This window comes from Bactrocera tryoni, unplaced genomic scaffold (assembly GCF_016617805.1).
Source record: "Bactrocera tryoni isolate S06 unplaced genomic scaffold, CSIRO_BtryS06_freeze2 scaffold_7, whole genome shotgun sequence".
NCBI classification, from domain to species: Eukaryota; Metazoa; Arthropoda; class Insecta; order Diptera; family Tephritidae; genus Bactrocera; species Bactrocera tryoni.
Window position 1 is genome coordinate 3,763,796 of NW_024396366.1, and position 19,497 is coordinate 3,783,292.

The window sequence follows — 19,497 nt, forward strand, 5'->3', positions numbered from 1 at the left end:
AATCGTTTTTTTACGAAAAAATTGTCGTTTTTTTAATACCAAATTGACAATTTTCAACCAATCAAAAATCGTAGTCCATTGTATAGCAAATGTATTCAACTCTACCCAGTTTTAATTTAAAGTCGATCGCTCAAGTTCTCGTTGAGTTATCATGTCAGCAATTTTGAAAAATGTCGCTTCGAGAAAAAGCGTTTAAAGTTTCACTTATATGAGTATGTATGTTTGGACCTCTGAGCGGTCGCTGTTTAGAACGCTGCCATTCAAAAACTATTCAAGATATGACCTTGCCGATTTCACAGGATATTTTTGAATATATAAACTAATTTTTTTGAAAGTGTCACACTGGTATAGCCTCTTAATACCAGATAAAGTAAGTCAACACATAAATTTAGATCTATTCCAAATGAACGGAAGTATTTACATTGGCACAAATGATAAGTATTCAAAGTACTACTACATAAATATACTATATAGATGAAATATTTTCACAAATTTGCCCAAATGCTAAGTTTGTAGTGACTGATAACGAGTCAGAATTAAACAGTATACATATGTACATACATATGTGCGAAACAAATATACAATTCAGCAACCAACGCTCAATTTGTACCATCACACATTGATAGAAATTACAAGAGTCCTGCATAGGAAAATGGTACATCCCCAGGAGACAAAGTCTTTAACGCACCTGATCACGATGATTTAATTGAAATTAAAACAGGATTAAATATGCTAATAGAAAACAATAACAAGCAAAAGAAAATTAATTCAATTATTAATTTCCGAAGTGTATAACAATTATTTTCGGAAAAAGTAGAAATATTTATTCAGGCACTCTAAATCCAAAGGTATTCAACAAATGGTATTCAATGAAATATTAGATTTACATATAATTAATATTTTAAAACACGCTGATATACATATTTGTTATTTTAATCACGCAATCGTAATTATTTATAAATATATTATTATAAAAACAAAATGTAATTTCCGTAAACTACATACATATATTCACTTGCACACAAAAAAAAAAATTATTAGATTCTAATATATCAAAATGCAATAATGCATTTACTTCTATCGAAAAATTCCAAAACTATATTGAAAATTACATATGTAAATTTAAGAATGCAAATATTTGTACTATTAATATAATTATTACAAAATGCGCCAGCTAAATGTCAAGTAAATAATGTACCTATACAATTACTCGAAAATGGTAATATTATAACCTATCATAAACATACCTGGAATAATATAGAAATAGATAGGCCTAAGTTAATACAATTTAAATATTCCATAACTATCGATGGGAGACAATACATCAACCGCCAATAAGAACTTAAAGATGCCATACACAAGCAACATGGCGAAAAACTAGAAATTCTGAGAATAATTGAATCCAATGCCGAATATAGATTTAATAATATTGAAGAAATTTCAGCTTTTGTGATACCAATCGAAGAATATCCCATAAAATACACAATCTTTTGCATCCTGTGAATCTGTATTATAACATTATTTACCTATGCCACAATTAAATTCTGCGAATGCTACGAGATAACGGTAAAGGAAGAGAATCGATGAAATGTATAAATTAGAACTTTCAAAATCGAACAAAACCGCAATTTACACTAAAGATAATACGCTTAATTTTAAGAAGGCTTAATAATGGCTATCTCAAATCTGTCCTTAATCCCTTATCTACTACGAGAAAAATATGTACAACAAACAATAGGTTCGAGAATATCCTCAACATCAGATAAGCAGCAGATAAGATACAATAAACCAATCAATGTACGAAAATTATCTTCATAGGAATTAGTATAAATAACAGCAAGAGTTTGAAATGTAGCCAGTAATTAGCCCAATTTACAATTAATAAAGCAGAGTCGAAAGGTGGCCATAATTACAGTTGAACTGAAAAAGGTAAAATCTCAAAGTAGCATATCCCTTTATTTTCCGGTGGTGCTCCTTCTCTCTCTCATGTAAATCTTTTAACATGCGTGCCTCTATATTTGTTAATTCAAACACAAAGTATTTAACGAAAATTTGAATGAAATCAATTTGAAAACATCATTTAATTAAATTTGGCCTTATTACTTGTATATTCGTAAAAACTATGAGATCTTCAATTGTCACTGTCGATGCAAACGTAAACTTAAGTAAACATTGAAATATCATGGAACAATTTGGTACACGTATTCCTTATTACAACGAAAGAGAGGCATTGCAAATGGGCGAAATCGAGTTAGTGACATACCCACAAAATTCCGTGGTTAATTTTTTTTTAAATGGGCGAGGTCCCTCAACACACAAATTGTATAAAATTTTTCTACTTTGAATCTTCCTATTCTTAAATTCATTTTGCCACCGCTTGTATTTTGTTGATACATACTTTCTTAGCCACATCTGCCTTAGCCAAAACCGAAAAACGCAACGGCAAAACTTGGTATAATGGCCGACTTCCTAAACGCAAGTTGCGATGCATAACTCGAAAAAATGCGTATGAAATGCAAAGCTGATTTTCAACGCAACTCTACGTTGCAAATAAATGCTTTGCATATAAATGACGTTTAGGAACGTCATCGTAAAACTCATACATAAAACAAATGTCAAATAATGACTGTTATTACAAATAACGAAATTTTGAGTTAATATGGACGAGAGAAGAAATTATTCATTAATTTTGATAAAAAAACTAATTGAAAAGAAAAAAAAGAAGCGGAAGTTTTTATTAAGGACTTTGAATTTAACGAGATGAAAGGTGGTGAAAAATAAAAATTTTTGTGGATCTATTGTATTTTATTCCCATTTTCGGATGCGAAGAAGCACGTTCAAGGTAAGTACACAATTGAATTTCAAATATGGATAACATAAAACGTGTTCGCTGCAATTTCAGAGGCTGATGACTATGCTGCAACCAATGTGGACCGAATCATCAACAGGTCGTACTGTAGTTTCCATGAAAAAGGCATTGTATTTGACAATTTGGAAGCTTGCCAATAATACATCATTTCCACAAATTAGTGACAGATTTGATGTAGGAATGGGCGCCACTTATAGAGCATTTATTAAAATCCTCAAACTTATATGTCGTCTAAAATCGACAATAATAAAATTTCCAACTACTACTGCAGCTCAAAAAAAGATCGCTGATGGGTTTTCTCAACGTCAAACGTGGCAAAGGAGCTCATTTCGTAGAGCAGTAGTAAGCGGTGAATTAAAAATTCCACCAAATCATCACTTCTTAGGCGACGCAGCTTATCCGCTAGAAACGTTTCTCATGGTGCCATATCGGGATAATGGTTTTTTAACATCGCAGCAGAACCAATTTAACACTATTTTAAGCACTAACCGAGTTTTTGTTGAACAGGCGTTCGGAATATTAAAACAAAAGTTCAGAATTTTAAAATTTATTGGTGTACAGCTCGCTCATATTCCAAAAATTATTGTATTAACGTGCATGATAATACATAACGTGATTATAATCAATGAAGTTCGGCAAAACATTGATTGCATAGAATTGGACGAAGAGGAGGCCCAAACATCTGAAGTTAGTGTTCCATCATTGCAAAGAGATGAAGCCCAACAAAAACGAAATGCCCTGGCAGCGTTGTTTTCAAGTTGAATTAAACGACAATTCTAAAATAAAAAACACAATTTGAATAACATGAACATAAATGTATTTTATTTCATAAGATAGGAACTTTCAAAACTATAACATATATACATATATATATTTCTTATAATTATATAACAGCAATTATTTATATTATTTATAAACTATCCTGGGTTTTCAAATAAAGCCCGTAGTTGCTTTAATTCTTTAAGTTTTTCTTTTTCAACTTCAAGTCTTTCACTTTCTATTTTTATAAGCTTATTTATAGCTTCGTTTTCCTTTTCGGATTCTTTCTCTAAGAATTCGATTACGTCTTTTCTCTTTCTTTTAACTGATGTTGTAGGTGTTACATCCATTCCGTCAATTGTTGCTGCGGTGGAAGGACTTTCCAATGAAATTATAGAATACTCGGTCATTTCTAATGGCACTTCAATACTAGAAAGACTCCCAAACACTTCATCGATTTCACTAAAATATTCCCAATTTGATGCTGCTTCGCCAGAAGTACTGTTTCTTTTCTTTATACGCTTATAAGTCCCCATTATGTTGAGAAAACACCTCGTTATTTCATCTCTTGAAAATGGAAACGAGCTCTCAACGTCCCTCATTTCCCTTAAAATCGATTCCCAAATTGTATTTCTCTTTCTTTTTTTGCCGGAAAATTCTGCTTCATGGCGAAGCCTTGTTGTTATTAATAATTTCTTCCGCTCGTGTGTCCACTTTTTTTCTCTATAATATAAGATAAAACGAAATGATAACACAATTTAAATTAGTTACAATAAATAAAAATTATTTACTCTGCCATTGTCTGTTCTGCATACCAAATAAAATTGACGCACGCTTTAAACATCTGATGCGTTTAAAACTGAGTTGCCAACTAATTAGGAACATTAGGCGTTGCTAGAATATTCAAGTATGACTTTAGGAACTATATGCATTGTAAATATGCATTGCAACCTGCGTTTAGGAAGTCGACCAATCTCTTTCTTTATCATTCCTAGTATTGTGAATATTCAACTGTGATGTTCCGATTTTCAAGACTTTTCCAGCAGTGTTGAAAGAATAACCAGAGAACGTATAATATAGAGAAGGTTCAATTACGGACAAGCGTGTAAACTGTCAAGAGCCATGAATTTTCTATAAGTGGATTTCACCACTTTTGGCTCGGCAGGAGAAATTTTAACAGAAATGAGTGAACAGAGTTGAGCATTCAATGAAAATTATGCTCAGAAATATACATTGCTTTTACAGACGCATGTTGGCCTTTTGGCTTATATTTTTATTTGTTTACATGCTATCATATCAATTGATATGAATGTAATTTTGCGAATTTTTATGAATTTATGCAAAGTTGATAACATTATTATTAAATTATGCTATTTTCAAGATAATATTTGTAGTTAATGTCCAAATAAAAGCTACTTTTTAAATATTTCTTATCTTTGATAATATTATCTTTGATAATAAATTTCGCATGCATGTATATATGCTATATACATATATGAAATATTATCGTAATATCCTAAAAACATAATATATTATAATAATAATATATGTACAGTGGCGAGCAAATGTGGATACATGTTTGTCACTTTTGCACTCTTTTTTTTGTAAAAACTTTAATATTTATTCAAGAAGTACCGCTTTAGCGGGGCGACAACGTGGCGTCGCCACCGTCGAGTGTGGTTGCCTGCATGTCGTCTCTTCGAGGAGTACCGTTTTAGCGGAACGACAGCGTGGCGTCGCTATCGTCGAGCGTGGTTCGGTGGTAAGTTCAAAAGGAAGAAAACGACGTAGAGTCAGTCGAGTTGAGGACGTGATCTAGTGAAGTCGTGTTCAAGAGTTAATAGTGTGAAGTGTGAAAATATTGTGAAGTGAGAAAATATTGTGAAGTGTAAGTGTGAAACCGAAACTCGCTACGCTGCAAACATGTCTACCGAAGACAATGGTATTCCGACATCAGAAGTGGAATATGCCCATCTGCCTCAAACATTGGATGGACCATGGCGTACCATGATGGAGTTGCAGAGTGGAAAATTGATTGTGCGGGCCATGGATCTGGCTGTGCCAGATGCGGGGCGGAGCAGGTCAGTGCAAGTACCCAAATTCGGCTCAGACAAAGCAAGCGCCAGCACTTCGTCGTGATGTGCTATTGTTGAAGTAATTTTACAAGAAATTGTATTGAAAGGCAATGAAATGTGGATGGATACGCGATGCAGATAAAAGCGTTGCAGGATGGCTTGTTGCAAGTAAATGAACCGAGTTGAGAGGGTGCCGGAGCTGTCTTGCGATCCGCTCGTGCAAAGAGTGTTGTTGTGCATTGAAAAGTACTTAGAAGAAGGTAATGTGGGTGGTTACTTTTATCAGAGTTGCATTTGTGAGAAGTGTGTGGTTGGACGGACGGACGGGCGATAGAGTGAAACTGCTTCGAGTATTAACTGTGAAATAGTTGTGTAAAGTGCTGCGGTAAATAATATTTTAATGTGCATGCAAAGCGAAAAAGAAAGCGCTCATGGCGAAGGTGTAGAAAGTGATAAAATATGTGAGAAGTGAATAGTTTAAGTAAAGCAAAGAAGGAAGTTGATAAAAACAAGGCATTCAACCGGGAAAAGCGAGTGGAACAGTGCAGTGTTGCAGTACCTAAAGGTTGCCTGAACCACAGAGACCAAATTTTTGAAATCACATTTGATTCTGGGTCGGAATCTTCGTTAATGAAAGAAAAGCTAAGTATAAAATTTTGTGGTAAAATATTCAATAACATTGTTATGCTAAAAGGTATAGGCAGTAATGGAATTTGTAGTACTGTACAAATATTAAATAACGTAAAAATTGACGATAATTGTATTGAAATTTTGTTTTATGTAATGAGCGATGATGATATGCTAAATGACATTGTCATTGGCCGTGAAATACTTAATCAGGGTTTTGGTATTGTTATTTCATCAAACCAATTTAAAATGTCAAGAACCAAAATTGTTAATTTATGTACTGGCAATGAGCCAACCGATATTAATACTGAGCTCGAGGGACAAGACAAAATAAAACTACATTCATTGTTAGCAAAGTACTCAAATTCATTTATGACTGGTATCCCAAGTACTAAAGTCAGAATTGGTGAAATGAAAATAAGATTAATTAATCCAACAAAAACTGTACAAAGAGGGCCATATCGTTTGAGTCCATGTGAGCGAGATTTAGTTCGAGAAAAAATTAATGAATTACTAAAATGCAATATAAGTAGGCCAAGCTCTTCACCTTATGCAAGCCCTATATTATTGGTTAAGAAAAAAAAAATGGTTCAGACAGACTTTGTGTTGACTATAGAGAGCTAAATTCAAATACAGTCGCTGATAAAAACCCGTTACCACTTATACAAGATCAAATAAATAGCTCCTCCAACTAATTACTTTACATGTCTAGATATGGCCAGTGGATATTATCAAATTCCTTTACATTCAGCGTCTATTGAGTACACGGCGTTTGTAACACCAGATGGCCAATACGAATTTTTATCTATGCCATTCGGGCTCAGAAACGCACCTTCGGTTTTTCAACGATTAGTAATGCAGGCACTAGGGGATCTAGCTAATTCCTTTGTTATCGTCTATATGGACGATATCATGATAGTTGCCTCAACAAAATGCGAGGCGTTAGAAAGTTTACAGATTGTTCTAAATGTTTTGACGGAGGCTGGGTTTTCATTCAACCTTACAAAGTATTCTTTTCTGAAAACATCGGTTCAATATTTGGGTTACAATGTAAGTGCTGGTGAAATTCGTCCAAATTCACAGAAAATTGTAGCGTTGACTGCTCTTCCGCCTCCACAGTCAATCAATTCACTCACACAATTTATTGGGTTAGCATCTTATTTCCGACAGTTTATTAAGGGATTTTCACAATTAATGAAACCGTTATATTTCTTAACTGCAGACAAAAATAAATTTATTTGGAAAACAGAACATGAGCAGATACGGAAAAAGGTCATTGCCATTCTTACTGAAAAACCAGTTCTTGTTATCTTTGACCCAATTTATCCAATCGAATTGCATACAGACGCAAGTTGTACTGGCTACGGTGCAATTTTATTACTTAGAATTAATAACAAACCTCAAGTAATAGAATACTATAGCAAAACTACTTCACCCACAGAATCAAGATATCACTCGTATGAATTGGAAACCTTAGCTGTTCTATTTCGACATTATTTGTTGGGCAGGAACTTTATTGTTTATACTGACTGCAACTCTCTAAAAGCGTCAAAAAATAAACAAGATTTAACCCCCAGAGCACAACGTTGGTGGGCTTATTTGCAGTCATTCACATTCGATATTCAGTATAGAGAAGGGAAAAGAATGGCACATGTTGACTTTCTATCGAGAAATCCTCCTTTGACAAAGTCTACTTCGGCCACAAGATTGGTCGATGAGAAGAGAGTAAATTTAGCTGAAATTTCAAGCAACTGGCTTATTGCCTAACAGCGTCGAGATTCGGACATAGTCGAAATTGTAAAAAAATTAAAAGGGTTTTCTCTGCCTGAAGATATTGCAAAAACCTATGAATTGAGGGCGGGAGTTCTTCATCGAAAAATACAGAGAAATGGCAGAACACGTTGTTTACCAGTGGTGTCACGAGCTTTCATATGGTCTGTTATAAACCAAGTTCATGAGTCAATAATGCATTTGGGTTTTGATAAGACATTGGATAAAACTTACGATTTTTACTGGTTTGACAATATGTCAAAATTTGTTAAAAAATTTGTTGACAACTGCATCACTTGCAAAATGTCAAAATGCACCTCAGGGAAAATACAGGCTGAATTGCATCCAATACCAAAAGTCACTACCCCTTGGCACACTATCCACATCCATATTACAGGAAAATTAAGTGGCAAGAGTGACCAGAAGGAGAATGTTATTGTTCAGGTAGACGCGTTTACCAAATACGTCTATCTTAGTCATAGCCTTAAATTAGACAGTGAGAGTTGCATAAAAGCCGTTCAATCCGCTGTTTCATTGTTTGGAGTACCGACGAATAATAGCTGACCAGGGAAGGTGTTTTACAGACGCAAAGTTCAGTCAATTCTGTTCAGATCAGAAAATAAACTTGCATTTGATAGCCACTGGTGCAAGTCGAGCTAATGGTCAAGTGGAGCGAACCTTAAGCACGTTAAAAAATATGTTAACGGCGGTTGAAACTGGAACTCAGTCTTGGCAGAATGTGTTAGGAGAGGTGCAGTTGGCAATCAATTGTACAACCAACCGCATTACAAAAGCAAGTCCTTTAGAAATGTTGTTGGGAAAGGTAGCACGCCCATTAGGATTACTTCCACCTAGTGACATAGAAAATGTTGTTGATCTGCCAAACGTAAGAGCGCAAGCTGCAAAGAATGTGTTAGCCACTGCAGTTTATGATAAAAAACGATTTGATAAAAATGAAGCAAAAGTAGTTAGACACAAAGTTGGGGATTTTGTGTTACTTAAAAGTGAAGAAAGACATTAGACCAAGTTAAGTCCGAAATTCAAGGGACCTTTTGAAATAGGAGAGGTTCTAGAAAGTGACAGGTATATTTTGAAATCTTTAACCAATAAAAGGAATTATAAATATGCACACGAGGATTTAAGAAAGTTACCAGAGTCGCAAGCGCCCGAGGATGTTGTTGCAAGTAGAGAATCCGTTGCGAACGGTGAAGAGAACGAAAATGAAAATATTGAGAGTGTTGAAGTTACTGAAGAAAATAAGAATGAAGATGTTGAGAATGTTGAAATCACTAAAGAGAGTGAAAGAAACAAATAAGAATGACAAAGTATATGAATGGCTGGCCAAAGAAAATGGCAGAGTACTCAGATCATAATGCAAGCACAAGTTCAAAACATACTAATGGTTGTTTTGATCATGGCGTGTGACGCATTTGATTGAGTAATGAATTGATTATGTGACAGTAATGTAGAAATTGAAAAAAGACACTGTTGAAAGAGACAGTAATAAAGAAAGTTGAAAGAGACACTGTTGAAAGAGACAGTAATAAAGAAAGTTGAAAGTTCAAAGAGACAGTACAATTGCCTTAAGGGCTTATAATGATGTTTGTGATAATAATGTGGGCACAAGTGCGAAACAATTGTTTTGATCATGGTGTGTGGCGCATTGGGTATTATAATATAAACCATGAGTGGTTAATGATAGTGTGAAAATGAGCTGTGTTAAGGAAAAAGATTTTATATTAGTTAAGAAGGAAATAGAAATATGAAGATGTAATTTGTCAATGGAAATTATAAGATTAGATGAAAAATTGGAAATTACATTTGAATAAACTTTTATAAGTTGATTGAATGGTAACATAGCATTTTTGATAAAATTGCACGAGGTCGTGTAATGGTCAGAATGGCCGTGTCGGCGCACCCTAATGGTATGTGGATATTGGTATGCGTGTGTGAGTGTATGTGTATAGACATTAGAAGTCTAAGTTCCTCATTATTCCATCAGCCGTTAATTGTGCTGTGTTTGGTTGTCACTTCAAGAAGTACCGCTTTAGCGGGGCGACAACGTGGCGTCTCCACCGTCGAGTGTGGTTGTCTGCATGTCGTCTCTTCGAGGAGTACCGTTTTAGCGGGACGACAGCGTGGCGTCGCTATCGTCGAGCGTGGTTCGGTGGTAAGTTCAAAAGGAAGAAAACGACGTAAAGTCACTCGAGTTGAGAACTTGATCTAGTGAAGTCGTGTTCAAGAGTTAATAGTGTGAAGTGTGAAAATATTGTGAAGTGAGAAAATATTGTGAAGTGTAAGTGTGAAACCGAAACTCGCTACGCTGCAAACATGTCTACCGAAGACAATGGTATTCCGGCTTTCTATTCACTTGACAAGTAGGGTCCCTTCGGCATGGCTTTAAAGGGTATAAAAAAAAACAAAACGTAATAACTTAAATGAACCCAATAAATCTATGCAGTGTCAGTTGTAATATTTTTTCTAAAAAAATACAAATTACCTCTTAATTTCTTTGTAAAATGACTTTTACCACCTTTTCGGCTAAACGAAATGCGCACTGAAATTGACACTGATTACCTCTTTCCACTAAAAATTTTTCAAGTATGATATATGTAGACTAATAACATTGAAAAAATAAATGGTTACGAAAGCAAAATGCAAAATATTCGTAGAAAGCAAAAAGTACCGTAGCAATTTTCAGAATAACGTTAAATAATAGGAACAACCAGCCATTCGGCTGAACGAAATGCGCTCACTGTATGTATGCAAGTACAAATCAATTTCAAATCAAGATATTATCATTTATCAGTAATATAAAAAGTGCGCGCTTCTCTATATTTATGTACGTACACACATATGTATGAATGTGTGTATGACATTCTCACACAAATAATAGGCCTAGTCATTGAATCCGTTTCGATCGAAATATGGTTCGATATGATCGAAAAAATTTGCGTTGAAATCATTGAAACCGTATCGAAAATAAAATTTTCGATCGAAGTGAACTCACTTACCGACTTGATAAAATGCTTTCCGCGGCACATAGATGTCGCTAATTTCGAAATCATTGATACCGCAATATCGAAAATTTGTGTCGAAATCAATCCGTTGGTGAGTGCGTTGCGGAATTCTTACAAAAATGGATAATTTGTAAGTATTTTTAAAAACAATTGCTAATGACGCAATCATTTATATTTTAAATTGATATTTTAGAGATAAGAGACAAAAACACACCAACAAAAAACAATTTGAAGTGTTAGTAAGTGAAATGAAGCTGCACCCCGACATAGCGAAAGGATTTTCGCAAAGAGCACCAGGCGAATTGAATAATTTTTGGGAAGAAATTTCAAACAAATTAAACGCAGTAGGTCCCCCAATCAAGGACAGAACTGAATGGAAGAAGGTATGAAAAATCACCATTTGTATATTATCGGAATTAAGCTACCTAAGTTATAGGTTTGGACAGATTTCAAGTTTGCGACGAAGAAAAAAATGGTCAAAAATGCAAAGCAAATTTCAGGAACAGGCCAAATTTCTTTAAGTGCACTGGAAGAGGAAGTGAGTGTTATTCTATCACTCAATGCATCAGTGGAGGGATTAAAGGGCATTACAAGTTTTGGATGCTCAAAAGAAAATATTCCGGAAGAAATACCAACAACAAGTACTCCCCGCAAAAGACCGGTTGAGTCAATTTATTCCCAGCCTGACATTGACTTGATTGAAACGTCATATATGACTCCTGGCCAGACCATAGAATCTAATGCAGATGCTGATGTGTTCTGTACCCCGCATAAAAAGAGTAAAATAAACAAAATGGGTCTTCTTACAGAACAAATAAATATTCAAAAAAAGATGGAGGAAAATGTATCTAAATTGTTAGCCACGCTCATTAAACATCAAAAAGACTATATCCAAGAACAGTCCGACACAAACAGGTGGCTTAGGAAACTAAGTGAAAATGAGAAGGATAAATTGAAAGAAATGAAGCGACATAACGCTGTCATGGAAAAAATAGCCTTTGATAAATTGGAAACCAAAAAAAAAATTCTAGAACTGGAACTTGAACATTTAAATAATCCATAAGTTTTTATTATTAATTCAAAATATTTACATTTTAATGAATTTTTACGTTTTTTAACTTAGTTTTAATAGAAATGAACTCAACATATTTAGTTATATATGAACTTATACTAAAACATATCTGAAAAAGTTTCTCTTTTTCTATTTGCTTCGTCGGTAGGCATATCATTTAAATCATTGTCATCATTGTTTGAATATTCATTTTCAGATATATCCAGGTGTGGCTCATTAAAATTTTCGTTAGAATTAAAATGCAAACGAATATTATGCAATGCACAGCAGAAATTAACAATACGCGCTGCTTTATATGGTGCGTAATGTAGTCCTCGTTCACTACAAAGGCAACGAAATACTGATTTTAATAAACCTATTGTTTTCTCAAAAATTATTCGGCCTTTAGCATGATTCGTATTAAATCTTCTTTTTCTGAGGCATGTGATTGGTTCTCTAAATGGAGTTATGAGCCATGGTTGAAGAGGATACCCTTTGTCTCCTTTAATGCGTACAATTTTATTAGGTGATTGTACTTTTATCAATGGTTTCTCACCTAATATTAAATTTGGATTTCCTCTCCGATAATTGGTTGCGCTGATAGTTTTTATGTCACTCAAATCCCATATATGAGAATCGTGACTACTGCCAGGATATTTTGCACTAACGTAGCGTATTTGCATTTTGTGGTCGCACACCTATATACATTCAGAAAAGCGAATATATATAAATATTCAGTTTAAAGATAAATATAAAAGTCTCACTATCATAACGTTCAGACTTGAGAATCCTTTGCGATTATAATACAGATGTTTATCTCTCGTTGGAGCCATTATCTTTATGTGAGTTCCATCAACTGCCACTGTCACACCCGGAATTTTTGACTTGGCAAAAAAAATGTTTTTGATTCCAATTCTTCGTTTTCATTCATGTAAATAGAAATCCTCCGTGAACATAGTCTGTACTCAAGAATGTTTAGAACTTCCTCTAATATTCCACAGAATGTCGATTGGGTCACATTTATATTGAAGTCCTTTCCAACACAATGCTGATAGTTGCCTGTGGCAAAGAAGCGCAGACATGCAGCAAGTTTTATTTTCGGAGAAAGAGAACCTTGTCTCTTATCATTTCCACATACATTTTCGTATTCCTCTAAAATGTATATAAATGCTCCTTTGTTGATGCGAAAATTTTTGAAGAAACTGTAAATGTATATGCATGTAAACAAAGTTATCTATGTATGTCGTTTTTAGCTTAAATACTCACTTATAATCATCCATTTCCAATATGTCTTTTGAATTATTCCTCAAATTTCTGCGCTCGCGACGAATTTGTATACAATTTTCATCCTCATTATCGCTATCACTTAAATGTAACATGATTGTATCCATTTCAAATATTTATATAAACGAAGCAAAAGCCCAGCCAATTTAATTTTTCAAACTTGTCAAATTTACCGTCGATAATGTAGTTTGACATTTGTGTTTTTTGATAAAGCAGTTTATCGACGGAATGAATGACTGCATGAAAATTTTCGATCGAAAATCTGTATCGTATCGAAATCGAATTCGTTGCGGATTCAATGATTAGGCCCAATATATGCGTACGCATGTAAATCAAAAAATACAAACATTCTTCTGGAAAAACAACAATAGTCTCAAAAGTCATCATACATGCAATATGTTTAAATATGTAAATATGTGCGTATGACATTTCCACACAAACAATACATACTTACATGCGTTCACATGTGGATATGTCACCCTCAAAAATTACAAATATTGCTCTACAAAAACAACAATCGTTTGAAAAAGCATCAGAAACAGTGGTCGGCATTTCATAGCAAAATTTTGCAAACTAACTTCACACGTACGCTTACGCTCTATCGTTCAGTCGTTGTCGAGCCAGCAACGAATTAACATCACGCAAAACTATAGCGCAAAACCAAATATGCCCTGCGAGAAATATTTTATGATTCTAAATGCCTTTGATGCCATGCAATGCCTTTTATGTTCCAAGTCTTTTAAAGATAATAGGGAATATATCCTTAAAAGACATTTTGTTAATTTTCATTATACTAATAATTATTTATAAAATTTGCTTAATTTTAATTCCAATTTCTCACTGGGCTACTTTTTTTTCGTGCTTACCAACACAGTGACAGATCCTCTCATGCCGACCACTGATCAGAAACCAATATGGCAGCCAAATTGCCGACGTCAAAATTTGTAACAACAACACAACAACAAAATTTTCATTCGTGAACGCAAACGTACTTTCAAAAAGCATATTCGATTCATTCATAAAAGCAGACGCCATTACATCTCCCCGAGCATGCCTTACCCACAAGCTTTTTTCGCGACGTTTTCAAAAGCTAAAAATCATAAATTGAATATATTTCTGAAATGTATGAGAAGGAAAAAGTGACAACCTCGCAAATATAAGTATTAAAAAATATTAGAATAAAATAGACAACATAGTTTATTTGCCGAATTTCAAGTTTAAAAATTTTTCATATTCAATATTCTTCTTATTTTTGTGTACAGTGAATCCCGCTTAAGTAGTACTCCGCTTAAATGAAAATCATCCCTCTTAACTGCCTATGTCTTGCGGCATCTCACGGTTTGTTTTTTGAAAAACATAGAAATTATTTGTTCAATTCACAACCTGTGGTAAAGCATCGTAAAATCGTAAAATTATAAATTTTTACTCTTGTTTTTTTTTTATAATTTTACGATTTTACGATGCTTACGACAGGTTGTGAATTGCTCAATTGTTTTAAGTATCACTCGCTTAAGTATCCGCACTCGCTTATGTGCCATATGATATTTTTATTTTTAACAAACCACAAAAATCTGTATCTTTGATTGTGACACATAACCGGGATTGACTGTATTTGTCAGGGAATGTAAAAAATATTTTGTAATATTTTTACGCGGCTCACAAAAGTCTGCGTCGATATGTATGCAAGCTCACACACAAACATACATATTTACGCTTGTTTGACGGCAAAGCTGTACAGCGGCAAGGGAAGCGGTGACAATCAGCGGCCATTCGTTAATTTTTTTCGCACAGCTTGGATTTTCCACCAACAACACAATGTTGTGACGCTTTGTATGGAACAATGGGTGTGTATATTCACATACAAAGTTGTGTGTAGACAAATTTACAAACATGCGAATGGTTGTTTCAAATTTGTTTACGTGCACACAAAATTACATTCATATGTGAATATGTGAACATTATGCGTATGGTTTTTTAGAATCTTTTTACATGTACACGCAATTATATGCATATGTTAATCTGTGTGACGGCTTGGTTATAAGATGTTATCAAAACTTCTAATGCCCAAAGAAAATAAATTCATACATAAATACTTACATATGTATAAAACTTATAATAACTATATTAATTAAATATTTATTTATATTTCAACAGATTTAATGGAATTCATAACACAGTACAACAGCTAATCTGGGGGGTGAAAAATTCCAAGTCAGGGTGATGGTACTAGGTCAGTATAGTAAAACCCTCAAAGGGTTTGGCGTTCGTATGTGTCAGTTTTTTTATGACCCTTTAAATTTTATCTTATGTTATAGTGAGCGAAAATTGGGTACCAAATATAGTGTGCTACAACCGTCTAATGGATTGGAAAAATATATAATAGTGGTTCGCGAGTTATGTTAAACTACGTTTTTGCAAAAATGTTACAACTAAGCGAAAAACATCAAGATAAGGAAAAAATTTAAAAGGTCATAAAAAAAAGTGCGTGGAGTCCCTACGCGCGGATAAAGTTCTACTTCTTAGTGATATTCCAAGAAATGCATATCATTTTGTATGAAAGAAAACTAGAAAACTTAAATTCACATTTTATAAATTTATTATAATTTATTATCTCCCCGAGCATGCCTTTGCCAACAAGTCGTCTTTTCGCGACGATGGCAAAAGCTAAAAATCATAAATTGTACAACTTTCTGGTGCTTCTCGCAAAAATCTGCGTCGATATGTATTCACGATCATACGTATACATACATACATATTTACGCATGTTTGTAGGCGAAGCTGCTACAGCGGCAAGGGGTGACAATCGGCGGCCATTACTTTACTTATGCCATAGAACTTCTATTGCTACGAATATGGAAATGACAACGAAATAATGCAAATATGCATATTTCTAAATGTCATTAATTTCTTTGAAGAAATGAATGATCCTGAGAAGTATAGTCTTAACTTTTCAACGGCCAACGCAGAGCGTTTCAACCAAAAGGAATTCATTCATTAAAATCACCACTCAGAAGTCGTTTTATCCGTTGTAAGCGAATGATTTTCGAAGAAACATCATTTCTAATATGCCACAAGACAAAATTAGAAATGAACTTCTTAACCTCACGCTGTCAGATAAAACGAAAATACTTCGTCATCGTGGGTCGATTTCCAAGAAATGTAAATGAAGACCGTACTTCACAGGATCATTTCTGTAGTGAAGTATAGTCTTAATTTTTCAAAGACCAACGCAGGGTATTTCAACAAAAAGGCACATAAAATAGTTGAGAATTCGCAGAAATGAAAGACAAAGGAAAGAAAAAGCAGTAGAACTTCAATAATGAACAAGCATACAAACATACATATGCGCAGCAGCAGCAAGGAAAGAGGTAACATTCGGCTATCCATTGTATATTTCTTTCATGCATAACAAAACTATCATTAGGACAACGCAATACAAGTGTCAATGGTGGTGTTGGTGGAATGCGCTTGAAAAGTTGCGACGAGCACGTAGGTTCGAATCCCAACAGAATTTATTTTTAATTGAATATGTCACCAACCAAAAATTGAAACATTGTTCTACAAAAACAACAACAGCATAAGCATGGCAACATTGTGATGTTAGTTGAAAAGCCGAGCTGTGCCGATAGAAACGAACAAACGATCGCCGATTGTCACCGCTTCGCTTGCTGCTCGAACATCTTCGCAGACAAGGTTGCGTAGATTCATATTGAGCAAGGTTGTGCAACCTGAATCTATCGCAACCTTTCCCGAACTCGTATAAGAAGTATAACTTCAAAAACTGACACATACGAACGCCAAACCCTTTGAGGGTTTTACTATACTGACCTAGTACCATCACCCTGACTTGGAATTTCTCACCCCCCAGACAATAATCCCAAAAATGTTCCACAGTGTAATTAAAAGGGTCAACTTGCACATATGTATATGCTTAACAACTAATATGCTCAAATATACTTTTATCTTTCATAATATATACTTATGTATAAATGATATCCATAGTCGTTTCCGCATTGTATATACGCGAATCTGTAACCGTACATTTGTAAACATTGAAATTAGCATCACTTTTCTCATTTAACAATAAAAATGCTCAATTCTGCTATTTTCGACCCCCTCATGTTAAATATTGGTGAAATCCGCTAAAAATATTTTTGTGGTGAAATCCACTAATGGAAAACTCAACCCCTCCAAAAAGAGGAACGTGATGACAATCGGCACACCATGAACCTTCTTTATAAATGTACGTTCTCTGGAATAACAGTTTTAACCAAAGTGCATAAATAAAATTATTTGCAGTGTAGGGTTGTGAAGGCTAGCCTGTAAGATTTCGCCGTATTCAAGGTATTATTTTCCTTTATTGTATTTTGGCTAATTAGCCATCTTTTACCGTCAAATTATAGTGAGTAGCAATTTATATACTTTATATACAATCGGCACACCATGAACCTTCTTTATAAATGTACGTTCTCTGGAATAACAGTTTTAACCAAAGTGCATAAATAAAATTATTTGCAGTGTAGGGTTGTGAAGGCTAGCCTGTAAGATTTCGCCGTATTCAAGGTATTATTTTCCTTTATTGTATTTTGGCTAATTAGCCATCTTTTACCGTCAAATTATAGTGAGTAGCAATTTATATACTCACCAACAGATAAATGAAGGAGTGAGATGAAAATAATCTGTGATTGATCGTAATCAGGGATGGGCACCATCACAATCAAACAAGCATCACATAATGAGATTGTGTTAGTGCGCTTACTGTGGGACCAAGCATACCAGCAACCAAAAATAATCAGTCTGCTTGCAGATGTCGAACGAGCAGGTCTATGTCGCACGAAGCCGCAATGCTACGAATACGTATGTATATACATATGCACATTTTTAAGAATATGTGCATAACCATTGAATATAAAATATAATTATTTTTAATTTCAAGCAAGAATAAAATTTAAGTTATTAGTTAATTATAAATTAGTAATCTAATTCATTTAAAAACTTAAAAATAGATTAAATTTGTATATGAAAAGAAAATATAAATCTATATTTGAATTCATCGAATATTTTAAATCTATAACGAAACTTCAATAAAGTTAAAGCTATTAGAAAATGAAAGCTATTATAATATGAAATATTATGAATACACATTTCAAGAGGTCAGTTAATTTCAAACAATTATCCGAGTGTCAAAAAAAAAAGAGTTCATTCTGTAATAAATTTAAGAAGGTCGTCATAATTTATATCAAAATTTGCTACCTTTATTCTAAGCAGGTCTTCTAAATGTTTGTCTGAAAGCCTTGTTCTATAGGAACTTTTTGACATAACAAGCACTGCGGCTTCCCAGAATTATTCAAAAGAAAAAAAATTCAAATTCCCACTCTGTCTGAAACGTTTTTTGGTCTTCCATGTTTATACTCGCATATGTGTTCATTTATATACGGCATACAACTCATGCGCATCAACCTGCTCAGTTCAACTTCTGATTGCAGACTGATTTTAACATCGCTTTGTTCCATCGTAAGTGCTCGTTTTACGCTCTTCGCTTGTGCGTGTTAGTGACAATCGGTGTGTGTACGTATACGATAGCTTACGCTCTTTTAGCACCTGCTAAGACTTTGCCCATGCCTGATCGTAATCCTGAATCTTGCTTAGTGTGAGCAAGAGCTAAATGTTAGCCAGAGATAAAGAGATCTTTAACTGCTCTCTCACTGGAAGTGAGAGAGCAATTGCTAAACGTCAAAACCACCTAAACTTTGACAGTTCATCGAGTTCAGGAGGTTTTGACGTTTAGCAATTGGAAACGAGCGATGGCCAGATTGAAATCCCGCCAAATTAATATTCGAATGGAGACATTTTTCATTTTTTTGTCTCCATTTGTAACGGCCATTAGTTCAAAGAATAGCGAAAGCAAAACAGCACATAATTTGGAAGATGTGAGTATATTTTAACTTTTATTAAATAAATTTGCATTTATTTAATACTTTTTTATTTTATTTTATTTTACAGATAAAATGCCGAAAACAACCAGCAGTTGGAGGAAATGTG

At 34.2% G+C, this 19,497-nt stretch overlaps 3 protein-coding genes and 1 non-coding gene across 4 annotated transcripts; all 4 read right to left on the reverse strand.

Annotated features, from left to right (window-relative positions):
* Positions 1-3,786: 3,786 nt before the first annotated feature.
* On the reverse strand, positions 3,787-4,447 carry LOC120781513. The gene is made up of 2 exons (XM_040113735.1): positions 4,420-4,447; positions 3,787-4,351 (listed from the first exon to the last, which is right to left on the reverse strand). Exons 1-2 carry the CDS (start codon positions 4,425-4,427, stop codon positions 3,787-3,789), a joined length of 573 nt encoding a protein of 190 aa, XP_039969669.1. The 5' UTR covers positions 4,428-4,447.
* A 7,843-nt stretch (positions 4,448-12,290) lies between these two features.
* LOC120781626 (putative nuclease HARBI1) lies at positions 12,291-12,951 on the reverse strand. Its single transcript, XM_040113858.1, has 2 exons — positions 12,728-12,951; positions 12,291-12,673 (listed from the first exon to the last, which is right to left on the reverse strand). The coding sequence occupies exons 1-2, from the start codon at positions 12,852-12,854 to the stop codon at positions 12,291-12,293; spliced, it is 510 nt and encodes a 169-aa protein (XP_039969792.1). The 5' UTR covers positions 12,855-12,951.
* Positions 12,952-13,036: 85 nt separating this feature from the next.
* LOC120781515 lies at positions 13,037-13,562 on the reverse strand. The gene is made up of 2 exons (XM_040113736.1): positions 13,438-13,562; positions 13,037-13,373 (listed from the first exon to the last, which is right to left on the reverse strand). The coding sequence occupies exons 1-2, from the start codon at positions 13,560-13,562 to the stop codon at positions 13,037-13,039; spliced, it is 462 nt and encodes a 153-aa protein (XP_039969670.1).
* Positions 13,563-16,457: 2,895 nt separating this feature from the next.
* LOC120781896 lies at positions 16,458-16,666 on the reverse strand. The gene has a single exon (XR_005706174.1). It is a non-coding gene; the product is annotated as a small nucleolar RNA U3 (small nucleolar RNA).
* Between the last annotated feature and the right edge of the window lie 2,831 nt (positions 16,667-19,497).